General features: G+C 35.3%; 1 protein-coding gene across 2 annotated transcripts in view; it reads left to right on the top strand.

The window, feature by feature from the left end:
- The window catches only part of efr3a (EFR3 homolog A (S. cerevisiae)), a 92,578-nt gene that overhangs the window by 37,866 nt on the left and 35,786 nt on the right, over nucleotides 1-18,926 (top strand). For both annotated transcript variants that reach the window (XM_056479926.1, XM_056479933.1), the window contains exons 6-8: nucleotides 318-439; nucleotides 2,459-2,608; nucleotides 8,054-8,158. In XM_056479926.1, the coding sequence (XP_056335901.1) occupies nucleotides 318-439; nucleotides 2,459-2,608; nucleotides 8,054-8,158 (377 nt within the window). The remainder of the gene's footprint in view (nucleotides 1-317; nucleotides 440-2,458; nucleotides 2,609-8,053; nucleotides 8,159-18,926) is intronic.

Genomic DNA, 18,926 nt, shown 5'->3' on the forward strand with positions numbered 1-18,926 from the left:
GTTTTAGTGGACTTTAGGGAAATCAAACATTACAAATGTCAAATATGGACCCTTGATTAAATCAGGTAAATATTCACAGACTTGCATATGAACACACTGTATTGCTTGTTTAATGAGATATAACACTTCTCTGGCTGATAGCTGCAACTTCCTCTACACCACATCACGAGAAGGGAATATCGCCTTGGCACCTTTGCGTGGGAGTGTTTTAGAATCTGGTATTGTGTGAGACAGGAAGAAATGTTGGGTGTGGTTGAATGTTTTTATGACAATCATTCTGAGTTGGATTTTTTTTCCCTTCTGTTTTTTTTTTGTAGTTTGTGAAGTTTGCGAATATTGAGGAGGATACGCCATCTTACCATCGCAGATATGACTTTTTCGTCTCGCAGTTCAGTGCAATGTGTCATTCTACACATGAGGACCCTGAGACCCGCAGCAGGTGTGCATAGTGTCTCTTCTATGCTGTTGATGAATGAAAATGTGCATATTTGTCTTTAGATATATAATGCATATGCACATATTCAGAAAAAAAGGCTCTTTCAAATAAATGCTGTTCTTTTGAACATCGACAGTAATTCAAGCTTCAAAGAGATGAAAGTAACATATTTTAAGATTGCACAAGCAGCTATGCTAAATAAGGATCTAGTGCCAACATCTGTATCTACTGAAATCAGCTATTTAATGCACAGGTCACATAATTCATACATTTTTTTAAATCTCTTAAATGCAGTGATTTTACATTATATGGTTTGTCTGTGTAACCAATTGATAATTTAATAAGGAAAGAAAACCTATACATTATTTTCTATCAATAAATCTGGCCATACACAGCTTCTGATGTTAGTTCTGAGAAACGAGTTTCCAGATGCCATTTGCTTAAACTAACACAGTCAAATTCACATGATTAGAATGAGACTTTAACTCTTTCTCTGCCAGAGCAATTTTTTTTTAAGTTGCCAGCCACCGCTAGCATTTTTAAGGATTTTCACCTAAATTTGACAGCTCTCAGAATATATTCTGCTAGGAATTTATGACATATACATTACCTGACAAAAGTCTTGTCGTCAATCCCGTTTGTAAGAGCAACAAATAATAACTTGACTTTTAGTTGATCATTTGTAAAAGTGGCAGAAGGTAGATTTCTATGTTAAAATGCATCCCAATCATCACAAATACTGCAGAAGACCTATTGGAACCTGCATGTACCCAAGTTTCTCAGAGAAATCAGTCAAGTTTGGTGAAGGAAAAATCATGGTTTGGGGTTACATTTAGTATGTGGGCGTGCAAGAGATCTGCAGAGTGGATGGCAACATCAACAGCCTGAGGTGTTTACAGGCCCATTACATTACATTACAAACCACAGGAGAGGGCAATATTCTTTAGCAGGATAGCGCTCCTTCTCATACTTCAGCCTCCACATCAAGGTTCCTGAAAGCAAAGAAGGTCAAGGTGCTCCAGGATTGGCCAGCCCAGTCACCAGACATGAACATTATTGAGCATGTCAGGGGTAAGATGAAGGAGAAGGCATTGAAGATGAATCCAAAGAATCTTGATGAAATCTGGAAGTCCTGCAAGAACGCTTTCTTTGCCATTCCAGATGACTTTATTAAGTTATTTGAGTCTGCAGAGATGTATAGGTGCAGTCTTCCAAGGTCACAGAAGTCATACACAATATTAATTCTTTTTCCACTTTATATTCCATACTGTACATTATTTCTGTTAAGTGACAAGACTTTTGTCTAAGTCAGATCTTTCTGTCCTAATTAAATATCAAGGCTTGATCATATTTTATTTTGGTAAAATACGCGTAAGCAAGAGGCCTTTGCCTTTTATTTAAGCCACTTCTGATAACAAATGATCAACTAGAAGTCAAATTATTAGTTGTTATTCCTAAAACTTGGGTAGGCGACAAGAGTTTTGTCAGTTGTGTGTGTGTGTGTGTGTATGTAATATATAAACAAAAAAAATTATTCTATCTTCGTTTTTACCAGTTAAATGTAGGTATAGTTTTCACCAAAAATGCTTTTTGGAAAATAGTGTTTTTGCAACATGTATAGCATATAATACCCTCACATACACGCACAACTTAGTCCAGATCGATGGGAGTGGATAATTTTGCTGAGCCCTAGTAAGGCAATAAGATAAATGAAAGTTGTCTAACTGTTTTTACATGCGATCTGATCTGCACTTTCTCTGGTCATCTATTTCACTCCCAGGAGATCCAGAAGTCCCGTAACCTACTCAGGACATGCGCTAGTCCTTTCCTTACCATAATTTACCTAAAACATAAGTTGTTGTTTCTTAATTGACGAGATATCTTGTGTCAGTGGCGGGGATAGAGTTTATTTCCAAACACTTTTGGGACCAATACATGTTGGCTCTGACAGTGGTGATCTAATGAGTGTGATTTAGTGACAGTGTGTGTTTATTTAGCGTGTTGAACTTGTTCCTGCCGCAGGATCCGTGTAGCAGGCATTAAGGGTCTCCAGGGTGTTGTCAGAAAGACTGTGAATGATGAACTCCAGGCAATCATCTGGGAGCCTCAGCACATGGATAAACTCATCCCTTCCATGCTGTTCAACATGCAAGATAATGAGGACTCTGAGAGGTACAAATTCACACGCACACACATTACAGCAAGTGCAATCATTTAATTTCTCTTTCTCAAGGTGATATTTCTAGTTCAATTTGTGCTTGATGTTTTTAGTTCTGTTCTGTGCACTGAATAATGCCGCCAAACACAAAGAGCCAGGGAGGAGGAGAGATTGTTCTTGATAAGAAGGCCACACGTAGAGGGCAATCAAGGATATCTGATTCCTTTAAGGATGTGTGTGTGTTTGCTGGAGAATAAAATGTGCCTCAGATAAGGGTCCTGTGTGCACAGAATATTTAAGTTTAATTGCCTGTTTGTGTTTTTGAGGGGGGAAACGTCAATGGTTGCTCTCTGCTCTATAATCAGGAGCTGAAACTCGATCAGGTGCATCGATCAGTGATTAAGGTTGCGAACACAAAGATTGATTGACATGCGGAGTGACACCTGATCTGCTGATGTCACTGCGGACACTCATCTGAAAAACGATCTCTCGAAATATTTGTATGAGAACAGTGATATTTTAGGATTTTTATTGTATTTAATTACGAGCCACTTTATGCAAGCTTACTTTCCTTAGGGATCCCACAGGTCATCTAATTTCTAGAATACCATGGATTTTTAAAAGGTCTGTTCCAGTCATAGAATCTCAGGGATTTTTGTTTGTCATTTAAATTTTTTCTCTCCATTTATTAAAAAGTATTTCTTTTCCATACCATGTATATATACACCATATACTTTTTTTTACTTTGTAGAACTCACAAAACATTGGCCTCTGTAATTATTAGCTTTTATAGGGTTTAAAGCAGGGGTGTCAAACTCAGTTTCTGTAGGGCCGCAGCTCTACACAGTTTAATTACAACCCTGCTCCAAAATACTTACCTGTAGGTTTCAAACAAGCCGAACAAGGACTCCGTTAGTTTGATCAGTTGTGTTTAATTAGGGTTGGAACTAAACTGTGCAGAGCTGCGGCCCTGAGATTGACACCTGGACTTTAAAGCAGGGATTCTCAAAAGTCTCTCTTCTGTTTTGTTTTAGCTGTTTAATATATCCGCATAGTTGTCCAAATTAATGTCCTGCGAGTGTTTTATAATGGACATGCTCTGATACAGGAGGATCTAGCAAGGTTTCTGCCATAGAAAGTAAAATTAAAGAAATAAAAGATAACTAAAATGAAAGTACAAACATGCATACAAATAAGTAGGCATGAATGAATAAATAAAGCAGTGTTTTAACCTAAATATAAAGAGATGTACAGTGTTATTTTAAAGCGATAGGACTAAGACAGTCAATAAATAAGCTTTTTCATATACAGTTTAGTTACTTTTTCGTTGTTGATTATATTTTACCATCTCATTTTATGTCTCAATTATTGTACATAAATAGTAAATGAATACTTAAATAGGCCTATATAATTAAAGACATTACCAGCGAAACACTGAAAAAAACGGTCTGGAGCTATTTTTATATAGGCCTACTATAATGGAAAAGGAAGCTGCAAAGTGGGCTTTGTTATTTCAATTTTAGCCTATATTATTTTAATTCATTTCCCCTGTCTCTGTTACTTGCAGTTCAATGTGCATGCTGCGCTAGATGAGACAACATGGCAATATTGACCTTTTTTATAGGCTATAGGCTACGATAGTATATAATAATTTAGTTTATATAGCATTAAAAAAAAAATCTTGATTAAAATGTAATCTTTTATAGATCGAAATAACAAATGTAGCTCATAAATAGGTGAAAAATCATTTCAATTTCACCTTGTGAAAAATCATCTAGGCAGGTCACACACACACACAGAAAAAGAGTTAATCGCACACCTGATAAGCATTTTTTATACACAAAAAATTATTATTTAATATAAAACAATGCAAATGACAGTGAATGAATTTGACCAGTGTCCTGGATAGCCAAAATCCACAGGAAATCTGCAACCATTGTTTAAAAAAACTTGCTTGCTTTTTTTATCTAATTGTTTGCCCTCTTTGCTTTGTTTTGCATTAGCCTGATATCACAAGGAAATGTAACTATTTCATGTTTCGTTAGTTTAGTGGCTAATTCGTATGAATTTGTGCGAGTTCTGTAGTATGGAAATGTACGATTTTAAAAAGGAGGCGTGGCACCTCAAACCTCGCCCCTAAACGCAACAGTCATTGGGGATAAGCAAATAATGCTAAATTGTACTAATGATACCGTATAAATTCATACAAATTAACCAGTAAATCAAAAAGTTACGAATTGCCATGAGATCACAGAATTTCTGGAGGGACTGCTTAACACGGCGTCCTGTTTATCTATTGTAGGTCATGGAAATTCAGCTTTTTAAGAAATGAAAGTCAAGGAAAAGGCTGGAAATTTTATATTTGGTTTAGAGTGGGAACCCTGATTTATGATGAAGAGTATGGAAATTGCAAAATCTGCTGTATGATATGGAGCATGCTGTAGATTTTCTGTATGCAGTAAGACCTATAAAATGTGAGTTTAGAACTAGTTTTTAACTAGGTATAAGGTGCGTCCCAAATCGCATACTTATTCACTATTCTATGCCATTTTGTAGTGTAATTAGCGCATGAAGTGCATTCACACTGAAATATTGGTTTTATTATAAAATGAATAAGTGCACTTTAAATACCCGGATAATGCACTTATTCAACCGATAAAAAGAAGTGTGGAACGTTGGACACTTCACGCACTCAACGGTTGCAGCTTTGCTCACATGGCGAAAGGGGCGGAGTTTTCAGGCACTAATGTTGGATTACTATTTATTTTGCCTTGTGAAAGCAAAATTCTCCTACGAGAGTGATTATACCACCTCCCGATGGTGAATGTGGTTATACTCATGGCAGATATTATTTGTTAGTTTGGTCAATTATTTTACTAATTTGGCAACAGTCAAACATCATCAGGGAAACGGTTGGAATTTCCGCTTAGTAAAAAAAACATGTTCCATTTGGTACGACACTACATACACATACTACGATGTTGAGTGCAAGTGCATAAGTACATAGCAGGGGTGTCAAACTCAGTTTCTGGAGGGCCACAGCTTTGCACAGTTTAGTTCCAACCCTAATTAAACACCTGATTAAACTAATTGTGTCCTTGAGGCTTGTTTGAAACCTACATGTAAGTGTGTTGGAGCAGGGTTGGAATTAAACTGTGCAGAGCTGCGGCCCTCAAGGAGTCTGACACCCCTGGTGTAAAGTGTGCCATTTGGGATGTACCAATAGTCAAAGTCCCTTTAAAACAGTGGTTCCCCCCACACCCTGCAAATTTTGCATGTCTTTCTTTACTTAACACACCAGATTCAGGTCATCAGCACGTTAACAGAGATCCATGAACTGATCCTTGTGTCAATAAGAGAGACATACAAATTGTGCAGGGCAGGTGGGCCCCCCGAGGACTAGAATTGAGGACCACTGCTTTAAAGTAAGTAAATTCACTTGCTGTTCAGGCAGCACAATACATTTCAACAATATGCATATATGCAATAGTCTTAATTACAGGATGTAGAATGTTGAATTGCTATCATAACTGACCAAGAGCCACAGATCAGGACACATGAGATTTGTGAAGTCACTGCACAGTCTAACCATAATGGAGGCAAATCATTTGCATCCGTTTTTAAGACCTGTGGCTTTGTAGGCATTTACAAAACATACAAAAATCACATTACATTTTATACCTCATGTACAGCAGAAGTAGAGGTGAGTGAGGTGGCAGAAAAGCTAAAAATTGGTCAGAGAAAAGCTGTTGTTAAGTATAATGGTGAAGGTATTAATCGTGAAGGCCTATTGACGGAAGGGCTTGTAAAAGTCTTTTGTAATTCTAAAATACAAAATACTGTATTTTATTTTGATACACTTAAACTTAAAGTATTTGGTATTTTATCTATTTTTGCCCAACCTTGTGTAAATGTGTATGATTATAATTTTAGAAATATTATTGACTAATATAAAAATGTTCATTTCATTTATTTACAATACAGTTTGAAAGGTAATATTTTCTGTCTTTTAGTAGATCTATTATATAAGAGACTTGCTTTGTTTACCAAATAAGCTGATCTAATTGAATATGCTTTGTAAACATTAGATAAAAGTAAAAAAATATATATATTTTTTAGCAGTTTTTAGTTGCAATACTCCCAAAATCATTCTGCATAAATCCGCAGATTTTTTTTTTTTTTTTTACAAATTCTGTGCACAGGGTGTCCTTGGGGTCTTAAGTATTCCAAATTGGTAAATCAATGTAGAGAAATTTAAGACCTTTAAAAAGTATTAAAAAGTCCTAAATGCTATTTTGCAAGGTATTAAATTTTATATAATTTTTGATTATACAATGTATGGTTGAATGCTAAAGTTTGCCTGAATTAAATCTGCCAATATCAGGATGCTGTGTAATTTATGAAATCAAAATCGTACTAGATTTGACGTCATGCTCCTTTGTTTACTGCAGTTACCAAGGCAACACCATTATTTCTGCAGTTCTATAGGTGCCAACCTGCTAAATTAGCTAGATTTAATAGATTTGTATTCAGCATATGAACATAAAAATGTTTTAGTTTTGGATTAATTTCTTACATTAGTATTTAATAAATATACTGGAAGTTAAAAAATCTCGCTAGTGTTTCTGGTTGAAAAGTGATTATAAGGTCTTAAAATGTATGGAAAGAGTCTTAAAAAAAGGTTTTAAAAGGTAGTGAATTTCACTCTCTGATTCCTGTATATACTCTTTGCACAGAAATGGAAAAAAGTCCACAGATTCTGTCTGACCCTAGCTATATATTCTTTCCAAATAGAGCTATTTAAGTTATCTAGTAAAATGACTTTACTAATATTTTGAAAAATAATAAAAAAAAACACAATATGTAATACACTTAAAATCTAAATTAAACCGATATATTTCATTAAAAAAAAAAATTTCCAATATTGTACCCTACTAGGTGGCCATCTTTAAAACCACTCCTGAGCAAGCATCAAATTCTCCAAAACTGATTGCCAAGCTTATATTTGGAATCACAGATGAAATTAAACAACATCTGTGTAATAAATTGCTTCTAAATGTTCAACTCAAACAAAAATACCTGTATTATATAGGTGTCAAGTGCGCAATATGCTTTTATTTCTTTACAAAACATAGCCACTGTTTGCTCCTGTGTTGCTTTAATTTAGAGCTCTCTGAATAGGATATACTGTGTGTGTGCGCATAGTTGTGTGGTTATTTCAGCTTGTCAAGGTCGTCAGCTCCTGTTAATTGCTTTCCATGGACTGTCAGTGAGCCGAAGGGACAAAGATTGTGTGTGTGTTGTGTGTCTGACAGATATAGAGGGGTGTCTTGTTTTTTTTTCTCCTCAATCCATCATTCAATACACCTGAGTGTTTGACATGAGAATGCAGAGCGTGAAACATACTGTAAATCACAGCGCTAACATGAGCTCTTATGTGTGTTTTCTCTGTGTCTCAGGGCTGGAGAGGAGAATCCGGCTTCTTTGGCGGAGAGCTGCTTTCGAGAGTTGCTGGGTCGTGCTGCTTATGGCAACATGAACAATGCAGTGCGTCCTGTATTGGTGTAAGTACGGTTTCCATGGCTGCCGTGCGCTGTAGGCACTTTCATGCGCCGCCATTGATCGAATTGTCACTATGGCAAAAGCAGCGGGTCACTCACTATTCATTAATTATAGTAAAAGGAACGAGCCTTGACTTTAAGTTGAGATTATTAGTCTCACTGGGCTTGTTGCCATGTTAACATCATTATATTATGATCAGGGTGCCATGACTTTAGAATCTGCACTTACATTTAAAGAGCACACACACATCTAGACGAGGTGTTTTTTTTTTTGTGATGTTGCTGAAGTTAACTTCCTTTTTTTGTTGCTATGGGAACCCCATATATCAGAGGATTTGACTTGGATAGACTTATTAAACTATCAGTTTAATTTGTTCAGTGAGACGACAAACTATTTCTGAACATTTCTGTTTTTTTAAAAAGAAGTTGTGATTCATTCATTCATTTTCTTTTCGGCTTAGTCCCTTTATTAATCTGGGGTGGCCACAGCGGAATGACCCGCCAACTTATCCAGCATGTTTTACACAGCGGATGTCCTTCCAGCCCTATCACTGGGAAGCACCCATACACTCCCATTCACTCAAATACACTATGGACAATTTAGCTTACCAAATTCACCTATACTGCATGTCTTTGGACTTGTGGATTGTTGAAGTGTATTAGGCTGCTCAATTTAACTGGACTTAATATTTTACAGTTCGATTGTTGACTGACTAGTAATTTATCACATTAGAATAAAGAGTTGACTAAATTACAGGGAAAGTATATTCTGTGGACACAAGAGAACTATCCGAGTTAGTGGCACCATCTAGCGGCGGTGTGTGGATCTGTCTCGACATTGAGGTACAAAGTATAAACCTATTAAATATTACTTAGGTCACTATTAAACATTTAAACTGATAAAACAAAAATGAAACTTAACATGTGTGGCTAATAACAAATATTTATATAAAGATTATAATTTATTATTTTTACGCCTGAGAACTGCTCCACTGTGACGAATTCCTGCATATTAGCATTCAGGTTCAAAAATTCACAAAAATATTGGCACTGTGCCATTTTAAATCTGTGATACTCCTTGTAATCCTGTTGAGAAAACACACACACACACACACACACACACACACACACACACACACACACACACACACACACACACACACACTATGTATGTGTGGCCACTTCAGATTTTCAAGGATGTCAGTTTCCATTAATCTCTTTGCAGGGCTGACCGTGAGCAGAGATTGCAAGAGAAAATTGAAAGCAGCCAATACCTTGATCGCATCTTCAAAATGTCTCTTTATATTCGCTCACCGATCAGGTGTTGTAAGAGTCTTAGGATGATGATACTCAACTCTATATTTTCACTAGGCCCAATGAAACATACCAATTCACAAAACTTCCAGAATGCATAGTTAAAAGGGATAGTTTACCAAAAATGAAAACTACCTCCGTGTATTCTCCCTCTTGTGGATTTAAACTTTAAGTTGTTTTTTTTTTCTGTTGAACATAAAAGAAGATATTTTGAAGAATGTTAGTTGCTGTAATGCATCAACTACCACAGTAGGGGAAAAAAAATTACTATAGAAATCAATAGATGCCAGTAACCACCATTTTTTTCACAAGTTTTGCTTGCTAACTACACAACTTAAAACGTGCTAGATATAATACAGTTTTTTGTTCAGAATTGTAATATTATAAAGTTTTCTAACTGGTGAATGAAATGTTCTAGTGGATCTCTGTCATCTTTAATATGTGCATTTGCGATTTCAGGAGGCGTAGGGAGGGATTGTATTTTAAAAGTTATTATGCCAACCGGTTAGCATTTAGGCAGATCACCTATACTGCACGTTTAATAGTGTCCTATCATAACAGGTCATACAACAATGTTATACTTATTTATTCATATAATGCGTATATTTTCATATTCACATTGACTGGTTTAAATAGGATTTGAACAATGTTAATTAAATTACAGAATTTTCATTTTTTTTGTTGGGTGAACTACTGTATACACTGTAAAAAAAAATCTGCTGATTAACAGTTTCCATATTTTCCATTGATTTACGGTTGTAAATTGCATTATGGGAGCTTGATCCTTGCTATGTCGACTTCGACTTCTGATTCTGAAAATTCAACTCTACAGTTTAACAAAGTGAAATGATATAGAAATAAATAAATCTGTAAAGTAACAGAAAAACTTGAAGTTTATTATAAGGTTTTTGCAACATAATATACAACCAACCCTGACAATATATCACTTTAAACTATTAAAAATGTACATAAAGTCCCTTATTCCAACCTTTTAAGGTTAAAAGTTGTCAGAAGAAAGCTCAGTCTCATAATGAGATTCAAAAGCAAAAAAAATAAATAAAATCATGAAATCACAAAGTACAGAAAACTGTTAATTTACAGCTGTTTTGTACAGCGTACATTTAATGTAAAAATTGAGTATCTAGTAACTTCATGCTATTGCATTGTCAAGTAGTTTCACCATTCGCTACATTTCATTGTGCAGAATTCTCACACTTAATAAGATAGCAGCCCACTACTCAACTGGATCCACTTATTGAACATACTTTTATTTTTCGATTTTCTGACGCAATGATCAATCAGCTATCAGTCATGTAGTTGAAAACCCTTCAGGCAGAAATACAAACTTCACTGTTAATGCATCAAAATACTAAACATTTATATACAAAGTTTTCTTTTTAAATTAGCACATAGATCATAAAAATAAACGACAGATAGTTAAGCCTGTATGTACACATTTAGATTCTTGACACGTTTACTCTTGATGGCTTTTAATCTCAAGATGTAAAAACCAGACCTAAATTCCAAAATAAATTGTTACAAAATCCTTCAAATAAATACAGAACAATGACAAACAAACCAAACATAGTATGTTTAAATACAACTGATACAACACAATCTAGACCAACTTAAATACAAAAGAAAAGATGATATTAAAGCTTACCAGCTGCTTCTTCACTTATGTTGTAGTGAGCTTAGCTCTACACAAGAGGAATTCAAGCAAGCGACTGCTGCTCTACTCTGTTAGCAACTGCTACTCTAAATTGAGTCTGTTCTGGTCTGCTAATTAGCTGATCAACTCCACCTGGCGCTCTCTCACTGGTGGACTGAAGTGCACTCTATAGCTTGTACACTCTAGTTAGGAACGGCTGAGAAAATACAACCACCAGTTTGCCACAGCATACACTGTATAAATATCTGTATAAATTAACAGTTTCTGTTTATTTGTGGTTGTGAATTGCTTTATGGGAGCTTGATCTCTGCTCTGTCGACTTCTTATGTTGAAAATTCTACTCTACAGTTTAACAAAGTGACTTTTATTGACATTTTAGTAGTTTGAAATAATATAATGGATAAGAAATAATAAAGAGAGAAATAAGCCTGTAAAATAGCAGAAAATGTACTGCCAGTTTATTGTAAGGATTTTGTACCGTAAAATACTACACCAACCCAGATAATATGTCACTTTAAGCTATTAAAAATGTTAATAAAATTTCACTTTTTTTTTTTACTTTTCAAAAGTTGTTGGAAGTAGGATCAAGGTCTCATAATGCAATTCTAAAACATAAACTGGAAAAAATAAACACATGAATCACAAAATACGGAAAACTTTTTTACGGAATTTACGCATATTTTTTTTTAATGTAGGTCATATTATATGATGATTTATCACTTGTCTTTGTTAAATAAAATGTATCAAATAGGAAAATATGCATATAAAATCGCAGTTTCAGTAATGGTCAAAAATATTGTGTGTAGATTATTTCAAAGATCATTCACTGCTAACATCTATACCAAAAATTTGGACCTACGCAAAACTACTAGGTAATATTTATTTGACGTCAAAATTGTAGAAACTCTGCACTCTAAGAAATAAAGGTACGCTAGCTGTCGCTACCACCCACCTTTTAAATAGGTACAAATTTGTACCTAAAAGGTCTATATTAATACCTCAAGGGTACATATTAGTATCTAAAAAGTACAAAAGTGTTCCTCCTAATTTTAAGGTACTAGTATATACTTTTGAGGTACAAATATGAACCCTTCAAGTACAAATGTGTCTCCTATCTCCTATGTTCTCCTGATTTTTGAACAATTTTGTAAACAATAAGTTAGATGCATGAAGTCGCTGTGATTGAACTATTACAGAAACAGATGTGACTGGCTATATCATATTTAGATAAATTTGTCTAGATATCTATATCATATCTAGAATTTACGTTTTTCTGAATAATTTGCATCTATTTACATTAATATGATGCACATTTTGATTACAGTTATTTTATTTCACCAAAACTACACACATTTTATACTGTGAAAACAAATATTGAGCTTCATCAGTAGTTAAAACTTTTCAGTTTCATGTATTATTACATCATCAGCTTCAGCTTCTAAAAATAATGAATGAATGATGACAGTGTAGCATTGTGTTTTTTTAACACTTGCCATGTGACAACAGTCCCACTGCCCCCAGTCAGTGGAAACAGGTACTGCTGAACAGCTGACTGTTTAAATACCTGATACAAAAGCTGCGGTCATTGGAATGCGCTTGATGTACGTGGTCATTTTAAGTACTTGGATAACAAAATAAATGTTATACAGTACAAACTAGTCTTTTTTAAATGCAACATATTGCCCCCCCCCCCCCCCCCCCCCCCCCCCCCAGAGTATTGTCTGTCCACATTGTGAATATTCAGCCTGATCTCACGAGAAAACTTATTTTACGTTTTGTCAGTTTAGTGGCTAATTAGTACGAATTTGTTTGAGTTCAGTCGTATAAAAATGTACGATTTTAAAAAGGAGGCATGGCACCCAACCCCACCTCTAAACCCAAATTGTATGAATGAGATTCGATGAATCCATATGAATTAGCCACTAAATCAAAAAGTAACAAATTCCTGTGAGATTGTGTTGGAATATTAGGCAAACATCAGCGAATATGCCAGAGTACTTTGACTGCATTCACATTTCAGGCAATTGTGACAAAACAAATTTTTTGGGTGCAAAAATGTAATAGAGCACTAATACTCGCAGCCTTTGAGCCACATAGAGATGCGCAGATGTTTTGAGCATAGAGTTAGCCTGTGAGCTCAGGTGTCCAGACGCTGTCAGCTGCTCGTCTGCTTCCTCTCATGCTGTGGGCGAGATGAGATTCATTCATTCCAGTCGACACAAACATCCTGCACAAAACGCAAGCGGTGCCCAGATGGCTCTGTTTGGAGCTGAAGGAATTGTTGTGATATGAATCCAGCTGTTCTGAGCTTGATTTATTTGTTAAATGGGTTACAGATGCAAATGCGTGTCTTTGTTTGCATACAGTGATTCTGCCGCCTGGTGCCCTACTGGTCATGTCGACACCTGATATCGCCAGTCATATGGGAATCAGTGTACATTTGAAGGGATTTCATAATTTCGCTATCAGTGAGATTGTTGAGATCTGATCTCCATCATGTGACGGCATCAAAATTATATTAAAGCTGTATCATTCATTCAGTTATAGCTTTAATGTAAATATATATATGTGTGTGTGTGTGTGTGTGTGTGTGTGTGTGTGTGTGTGTGTGTGTGTGTGTGTGTGTGTGTGTGTAAAATGTACGTAAAACTTGACAAATTGTCTCAAATTAAGTAAAATAGAAAAATTTATTAAATTTAATCAAATTAAATTTATTTTTTTATCAAACCCTGGATATTTTGTCTTAAATTTAAAGGATTGAGCTGCTATTTGCTGCATAATTATTTCAGCTTTTTTAACACTGTATTTATGCTCCACCTTTAATCCTATATGGAAATTTGTATAAAGAAAATAATAATAATAATGGGTGGCACAGTGGGTAGCACGATAGCACTTCACAATCTCCACTACTGAAAATAGACAGCTGATGATTTTTGGTGGGGCGCAGTGGGTAGCAATGTCGCCTCACAGCAAGAAGGTCACTGGTTTGAGCCTCGACTGGGTCAGTTGGCATTTCTGTGTGGAGTTTGCATGTTCTCCCCGTGTTCGTGTGGGTTTCCTCCGGGTGCTTCGGTTTCCTCCACAGTCCAAAGACATGCGCTGTAGGTGAATTGGCTAAGCTAAATTGGCCGTAGTGTATGTGTGTGAATGAGAGTTTATGGCTGTTTCCCAATGATGGGTTGCAGCTGGAAGGGCATCCGCTCTGTAAAACGTGCTGTATAAGTTGGCAGTTCATTCCGCTGTGGCGACCCAAAGTTAATAAAGAGACTAAGCCAAAAGAAAATGAATCAATAATAATGTTACGGCACTGAAACATTTTAATCCAGATTATTTTTATTTTTTTATTTTATTTATTTTTTTCTTTTATAACCAAGTCTTTTATAACCAAATTATGTTTTTGGTTATTATTATTATTATTATTATTATTATTATTATTATCGAAAAAATTTCAGTTCAATGCACTAAAATTAATGAACAACATGCACAGATGATGTTAGATAAAAAAATGCTTATGTTATTACACATTTTGAGCTATTTTCATCCAGTGGTGTCAGTTACTGTTTATGTTCTTGGAAATAAATTAAGCATCTTTTCATTTTGCAATATGAATTGATTGCAAGCGTGATAAAATTGGCAGAAATTAACTTGGACAATCCCATTTTTTATTTTTTATCTTTGCAACTTATTATATTTTTTAATATTAACAGCCATTGTTACAAGTTTTTTTTTTGCAACTTACAAATGACAATAACAAAGGCACTAAATAAATAAAGTGGGCGATATCTTCCAGCTGCAACCTATCACTGGGGATCACCAATACGCTCTCATTCACACACATACACTACGGACAATTTAGCTTAGCCAATTCACCTATACCACTTGTCTTTGGACTTGTGAATGAAACCGGAGCACCCGGAAGGACCTGATGAAGACCTTGTGCAATGAAACTTTGGCTTTTGAGAGCTAGGTTGAAACGTTGAGAGCAAATATGGCAGTATGCAGATTTTTTTTCTTTTGGCTTTTTCTATGAATTTAAAGTTGCCATAATAATTGTGTACGTGTGGGGGGAGGACTAATACATTAAGTATTAGATAAATTTAGCCTGATCCTCTTCGGTTTAGATCTTTCCTGGATAACTTAGCTTATTAAAAAAAAATTATAAAAACTTGCCAAATATTTTCATATAATTTGTCCTCTTTTTTTTTTTTTTTTAAGAGAGAGAGGACAATCACATTTTTGAGTGTATATTATATATGTAGACGATGAATCACAACTATATTATAAAAGAACAGATCTCCTTGTCCATACGAAAAAAGTACCAGATGAATTTACAGCTATAATGACTGTTTTCCTGACCAATTACTTGTATTCTGTCATTCTGAACATTTCTTAACTACAATAAGATCTCTGTCGCCATCCTCTCGGCTTGAATATCTCATCATATTAGAGCTGTTTTTCCTCCATTAGCACTAATGTTCTCCTGATTTATGCGGCGCACATCCACGCAAGTCTAGAGGATCACTGAAGTCAATTCCAGCTTATTTCGTATGCAAAAGCAGTGGTCTAATGCTGACGCTTTCATTATGATGTACAACTTGATGCAGTGAAGCCATAAAAAAGCTTGATGATTTATAGTATATATTTATAGTTGTAGCAGCCTCTGCTTTTGGACGTGGCAACCTTTGAACTCAATGAACATTACACTTACCGCCCAAGCAAACACGCAACTCCAAGGCCAGCGTAGCCCGAGATCTCGTCACATCCCTACAAATTACATATGAGTCAAATTAACTATTAAATGCTAACAAGCCATATTTTCCAATCAAACTAGAGCATATGCACTCATAAAATCGTAAATACCAAATTAAAGAATAATCGGTCAGTACTGAATGTCTACGTTTCGCCGCAGCTCAAGGTGAGACTTTAGATTAAGCCCTGTAGATGAGCCGCTTTGACTTTGCATTGCGTAAATGAGCAGCTCTCGGTTTGACTGCTCTGACCTGGTCTCCATCTGCAGCTTATTAGCACACAATTCAGACACATGCAACCGTTTGTGTGCAGACGTGTGTGCGCTCTCATTAATGAGACTGTTTTGGCCAATTAGTGCTGAGTGAGACGTCTGTAAAAAGAGAATATGAAAGCGCCGAGGGGCTCTTGAACATGTCTCTTTCTCTATCAGACTCCCTCACCTTCTCCATCTCTCACGTCTGGCTCTTCCTCAGGCTTTCTGTCCTGATGAAACCGCTCATCGTTTGCTATGGTATGATGGATTAAGGCAAAACACTGCAGGTGAATTGGATAAAAAAAAGAACTAATAGTTATCATCATACTTTTCTTGTTGAATATCTGCGGATAACTTTTTGTTTCAAAACATTAAGAAAAAATGTGATGCATATATACTGTATTAGTAACCAAACACACACCCTGTCCCAGACAGAGCCATAAATATATACACATATGCAAAAATAAATAATTAATAAAAATAGTAATACAATTAAATAAAATATTTTTTTAAATATAATAGTATTTTATGAAGACTTATAAGATGATATGCTTAAATATGCAAATGAGATTTTTTTTTTTATTAAATATGCACTCATTTGCTTGCTTTTCAATCCCAAAAATCTGAACGTTAGAAAAAGTCAGATTCAAAATTCTTCAAAAATTGTTTTATTTTCACTATTTACACTGAAAAAAGCAATTAGTTTCTTTACTTTAAAAAAAGTGACTTAATTTTTATAGTTATCTACATAGATTTAAGGCAACATGGTTACTTACTTTTTAAGTAAAGTCAACAAAGTGCTTTAAAAGCAATGTTTTTACTAAATTTTTTAACCTAAAATCAGAGAATTTACTGTGTGAAAAAATATATATTTGTTGAAAACAGGGGTGGCACGGTGGTTAGAACTGTTGCCTCACAGCAAGAAGGTCGCTGGTTCGAGTCCCAGCTGGGTCAGTTGGCATTTCTGTGTGGAGTTTGCATGTTCTCCCCGTGTTTGCATAGGTTTCCTACGGGTGCTCTGGTTTCCCCCACAGTCCAAAGACATGCACTATAGGTGAATTGAAAAAACTACATGCATCCACTGTGTAAAACATGCTGGATAAGTTGGCGGTTCATTCTGCTGTGGTGACCCCTGATGAATAAAGGGTCTAACCAGAAGTAAAATTAATGAATTTGTGAATTTGTTGAAAATATTTTTGTATATAATGAGGCAAACTGTATATCAACAAATTCCTCTGTAACATTCTCAGAATATAGATATGAATAGAAGTGTTAAGTTAGCTTCATGTGGTCAAAACAAAGTTTTGCCTTCAGCATTTCTCACGTAACAGTTCTTCCACTATAGTTTCGAAAGTAAATTTAAATACTTTAAACCACGCAAACCTGAAATTCAGTGTTTTCTGCTTCAAGTTGAAATGTAGTGCATTTAAGAACTATGTTTGAGTATAACAGTTTATTTTATTTTGTCAGATGAAGCTAGGTTCGTTTTTTGACATCTCTTATTAATTCACACCTAAAAAAGCAATTAGTTGCTTTTAAAAATTCACTTCATTTTATAATTATGTACATATTTTATTTACTTAATTTGAGGGAAACCTGTTTATTCACTTTTTTAATGAAGTCAACAAATTGCTTTAAAAGGAGTGTTTTTACTCACTTTTTAAACTAAAGTCAACTAATCACTTTTTACTGTTCAGAAAAACATTGCAAACAGCCTAACAAAAAAAAAAAATCTTGTTTAATAAAATCAGGCAAACTGTATATAAACAAATTCTGTAGCATTCTCAGAATATAGATATGAATAAAACTGTAAAGATTGCTGTATGTACGTCAAACCAACATTTTTTAGACACTTTCAGCAATTCTCACATCACAGTCTATCACTATAGTTTCAAATGTGAACTTAAGCCCAATTCTCAATGTTCCCCCTTCCCCTTGGCCCTTGAAATCTTGGCCCTTGGCTTCAAAATTTACCCCTAAGACATGGTGGAGCACTACAACACCTGCACACATCATCATAAGTCATCGCGATCTCTTTCTTCATATGAGATTGACGATGACAACTGCTGTAGTTATTCCAGTTGCGTTATTTTTTGGTATTTATCTTCAGGACATCAACAAAGGCAACAATATCATGTTATCATGATGATATAATGTGGCAATAAGCTCATAACTGTACTGTGCATTTACACAGTGACCATATTCATCTATGTAAACACATGAAAACAACATTAGCATTATACCAGACACTGTAAAAAGGCAGTTCCCCATCACCAGACTTTTCTGACAGGGTATTCCAGTGCCATCGAGTGACAGATGTGAATGTTGTGGGACTACTATACAGGAGTTTTTATTAGGGATTATAGCAGTTTTTATTTTAGCATTTTTTTTTAAACCATGATGGTAAAACAAGAACGTGGATATGAATATATTAAAACATGTGCCTGTTTGTGTTAAAATTTGTAATTTTCTTACCCCTTGGTTTCGAATGTGTGGTATTGAAAAATCTCTGTTTCAAGGGCAATCTACCCTTCCCCTTAGCCCTACGCCTTCAAGTTAAGAGAATTGGGACAGCGCTTCCCCTTCACGTGAATGCGCAAAGGAAGGGTAGAGGGAAGGGCTGAGGGGTAGAATTGGGATTGGGGCTTTATTTCATGGTTTAAAGCAGGGGTCACCAAACTTGTTCCTGAAGGGCTGGTGTCCTGCAGATTTTACCTCCAACCCTAATCAAACACACTTGAACAAGCTAATCAACGTCTTACTAGGTATACTTGAAACACCCA

The sequence above is a fragment of the Danio aesculapii genome, chromosome 2 (assembly GCF_903798145.1).
Source record: "Danio aesculapii chromosome 2, fDanAes4.1, whole genome shotgun sequence".
In the NCBI taxonomy this organism is placed as follows: Eukaryota; Metazoa; Chordata; class Actinopteri; order Cypriniformes; family Danionidae; genus Danio; species Danio aesculapii.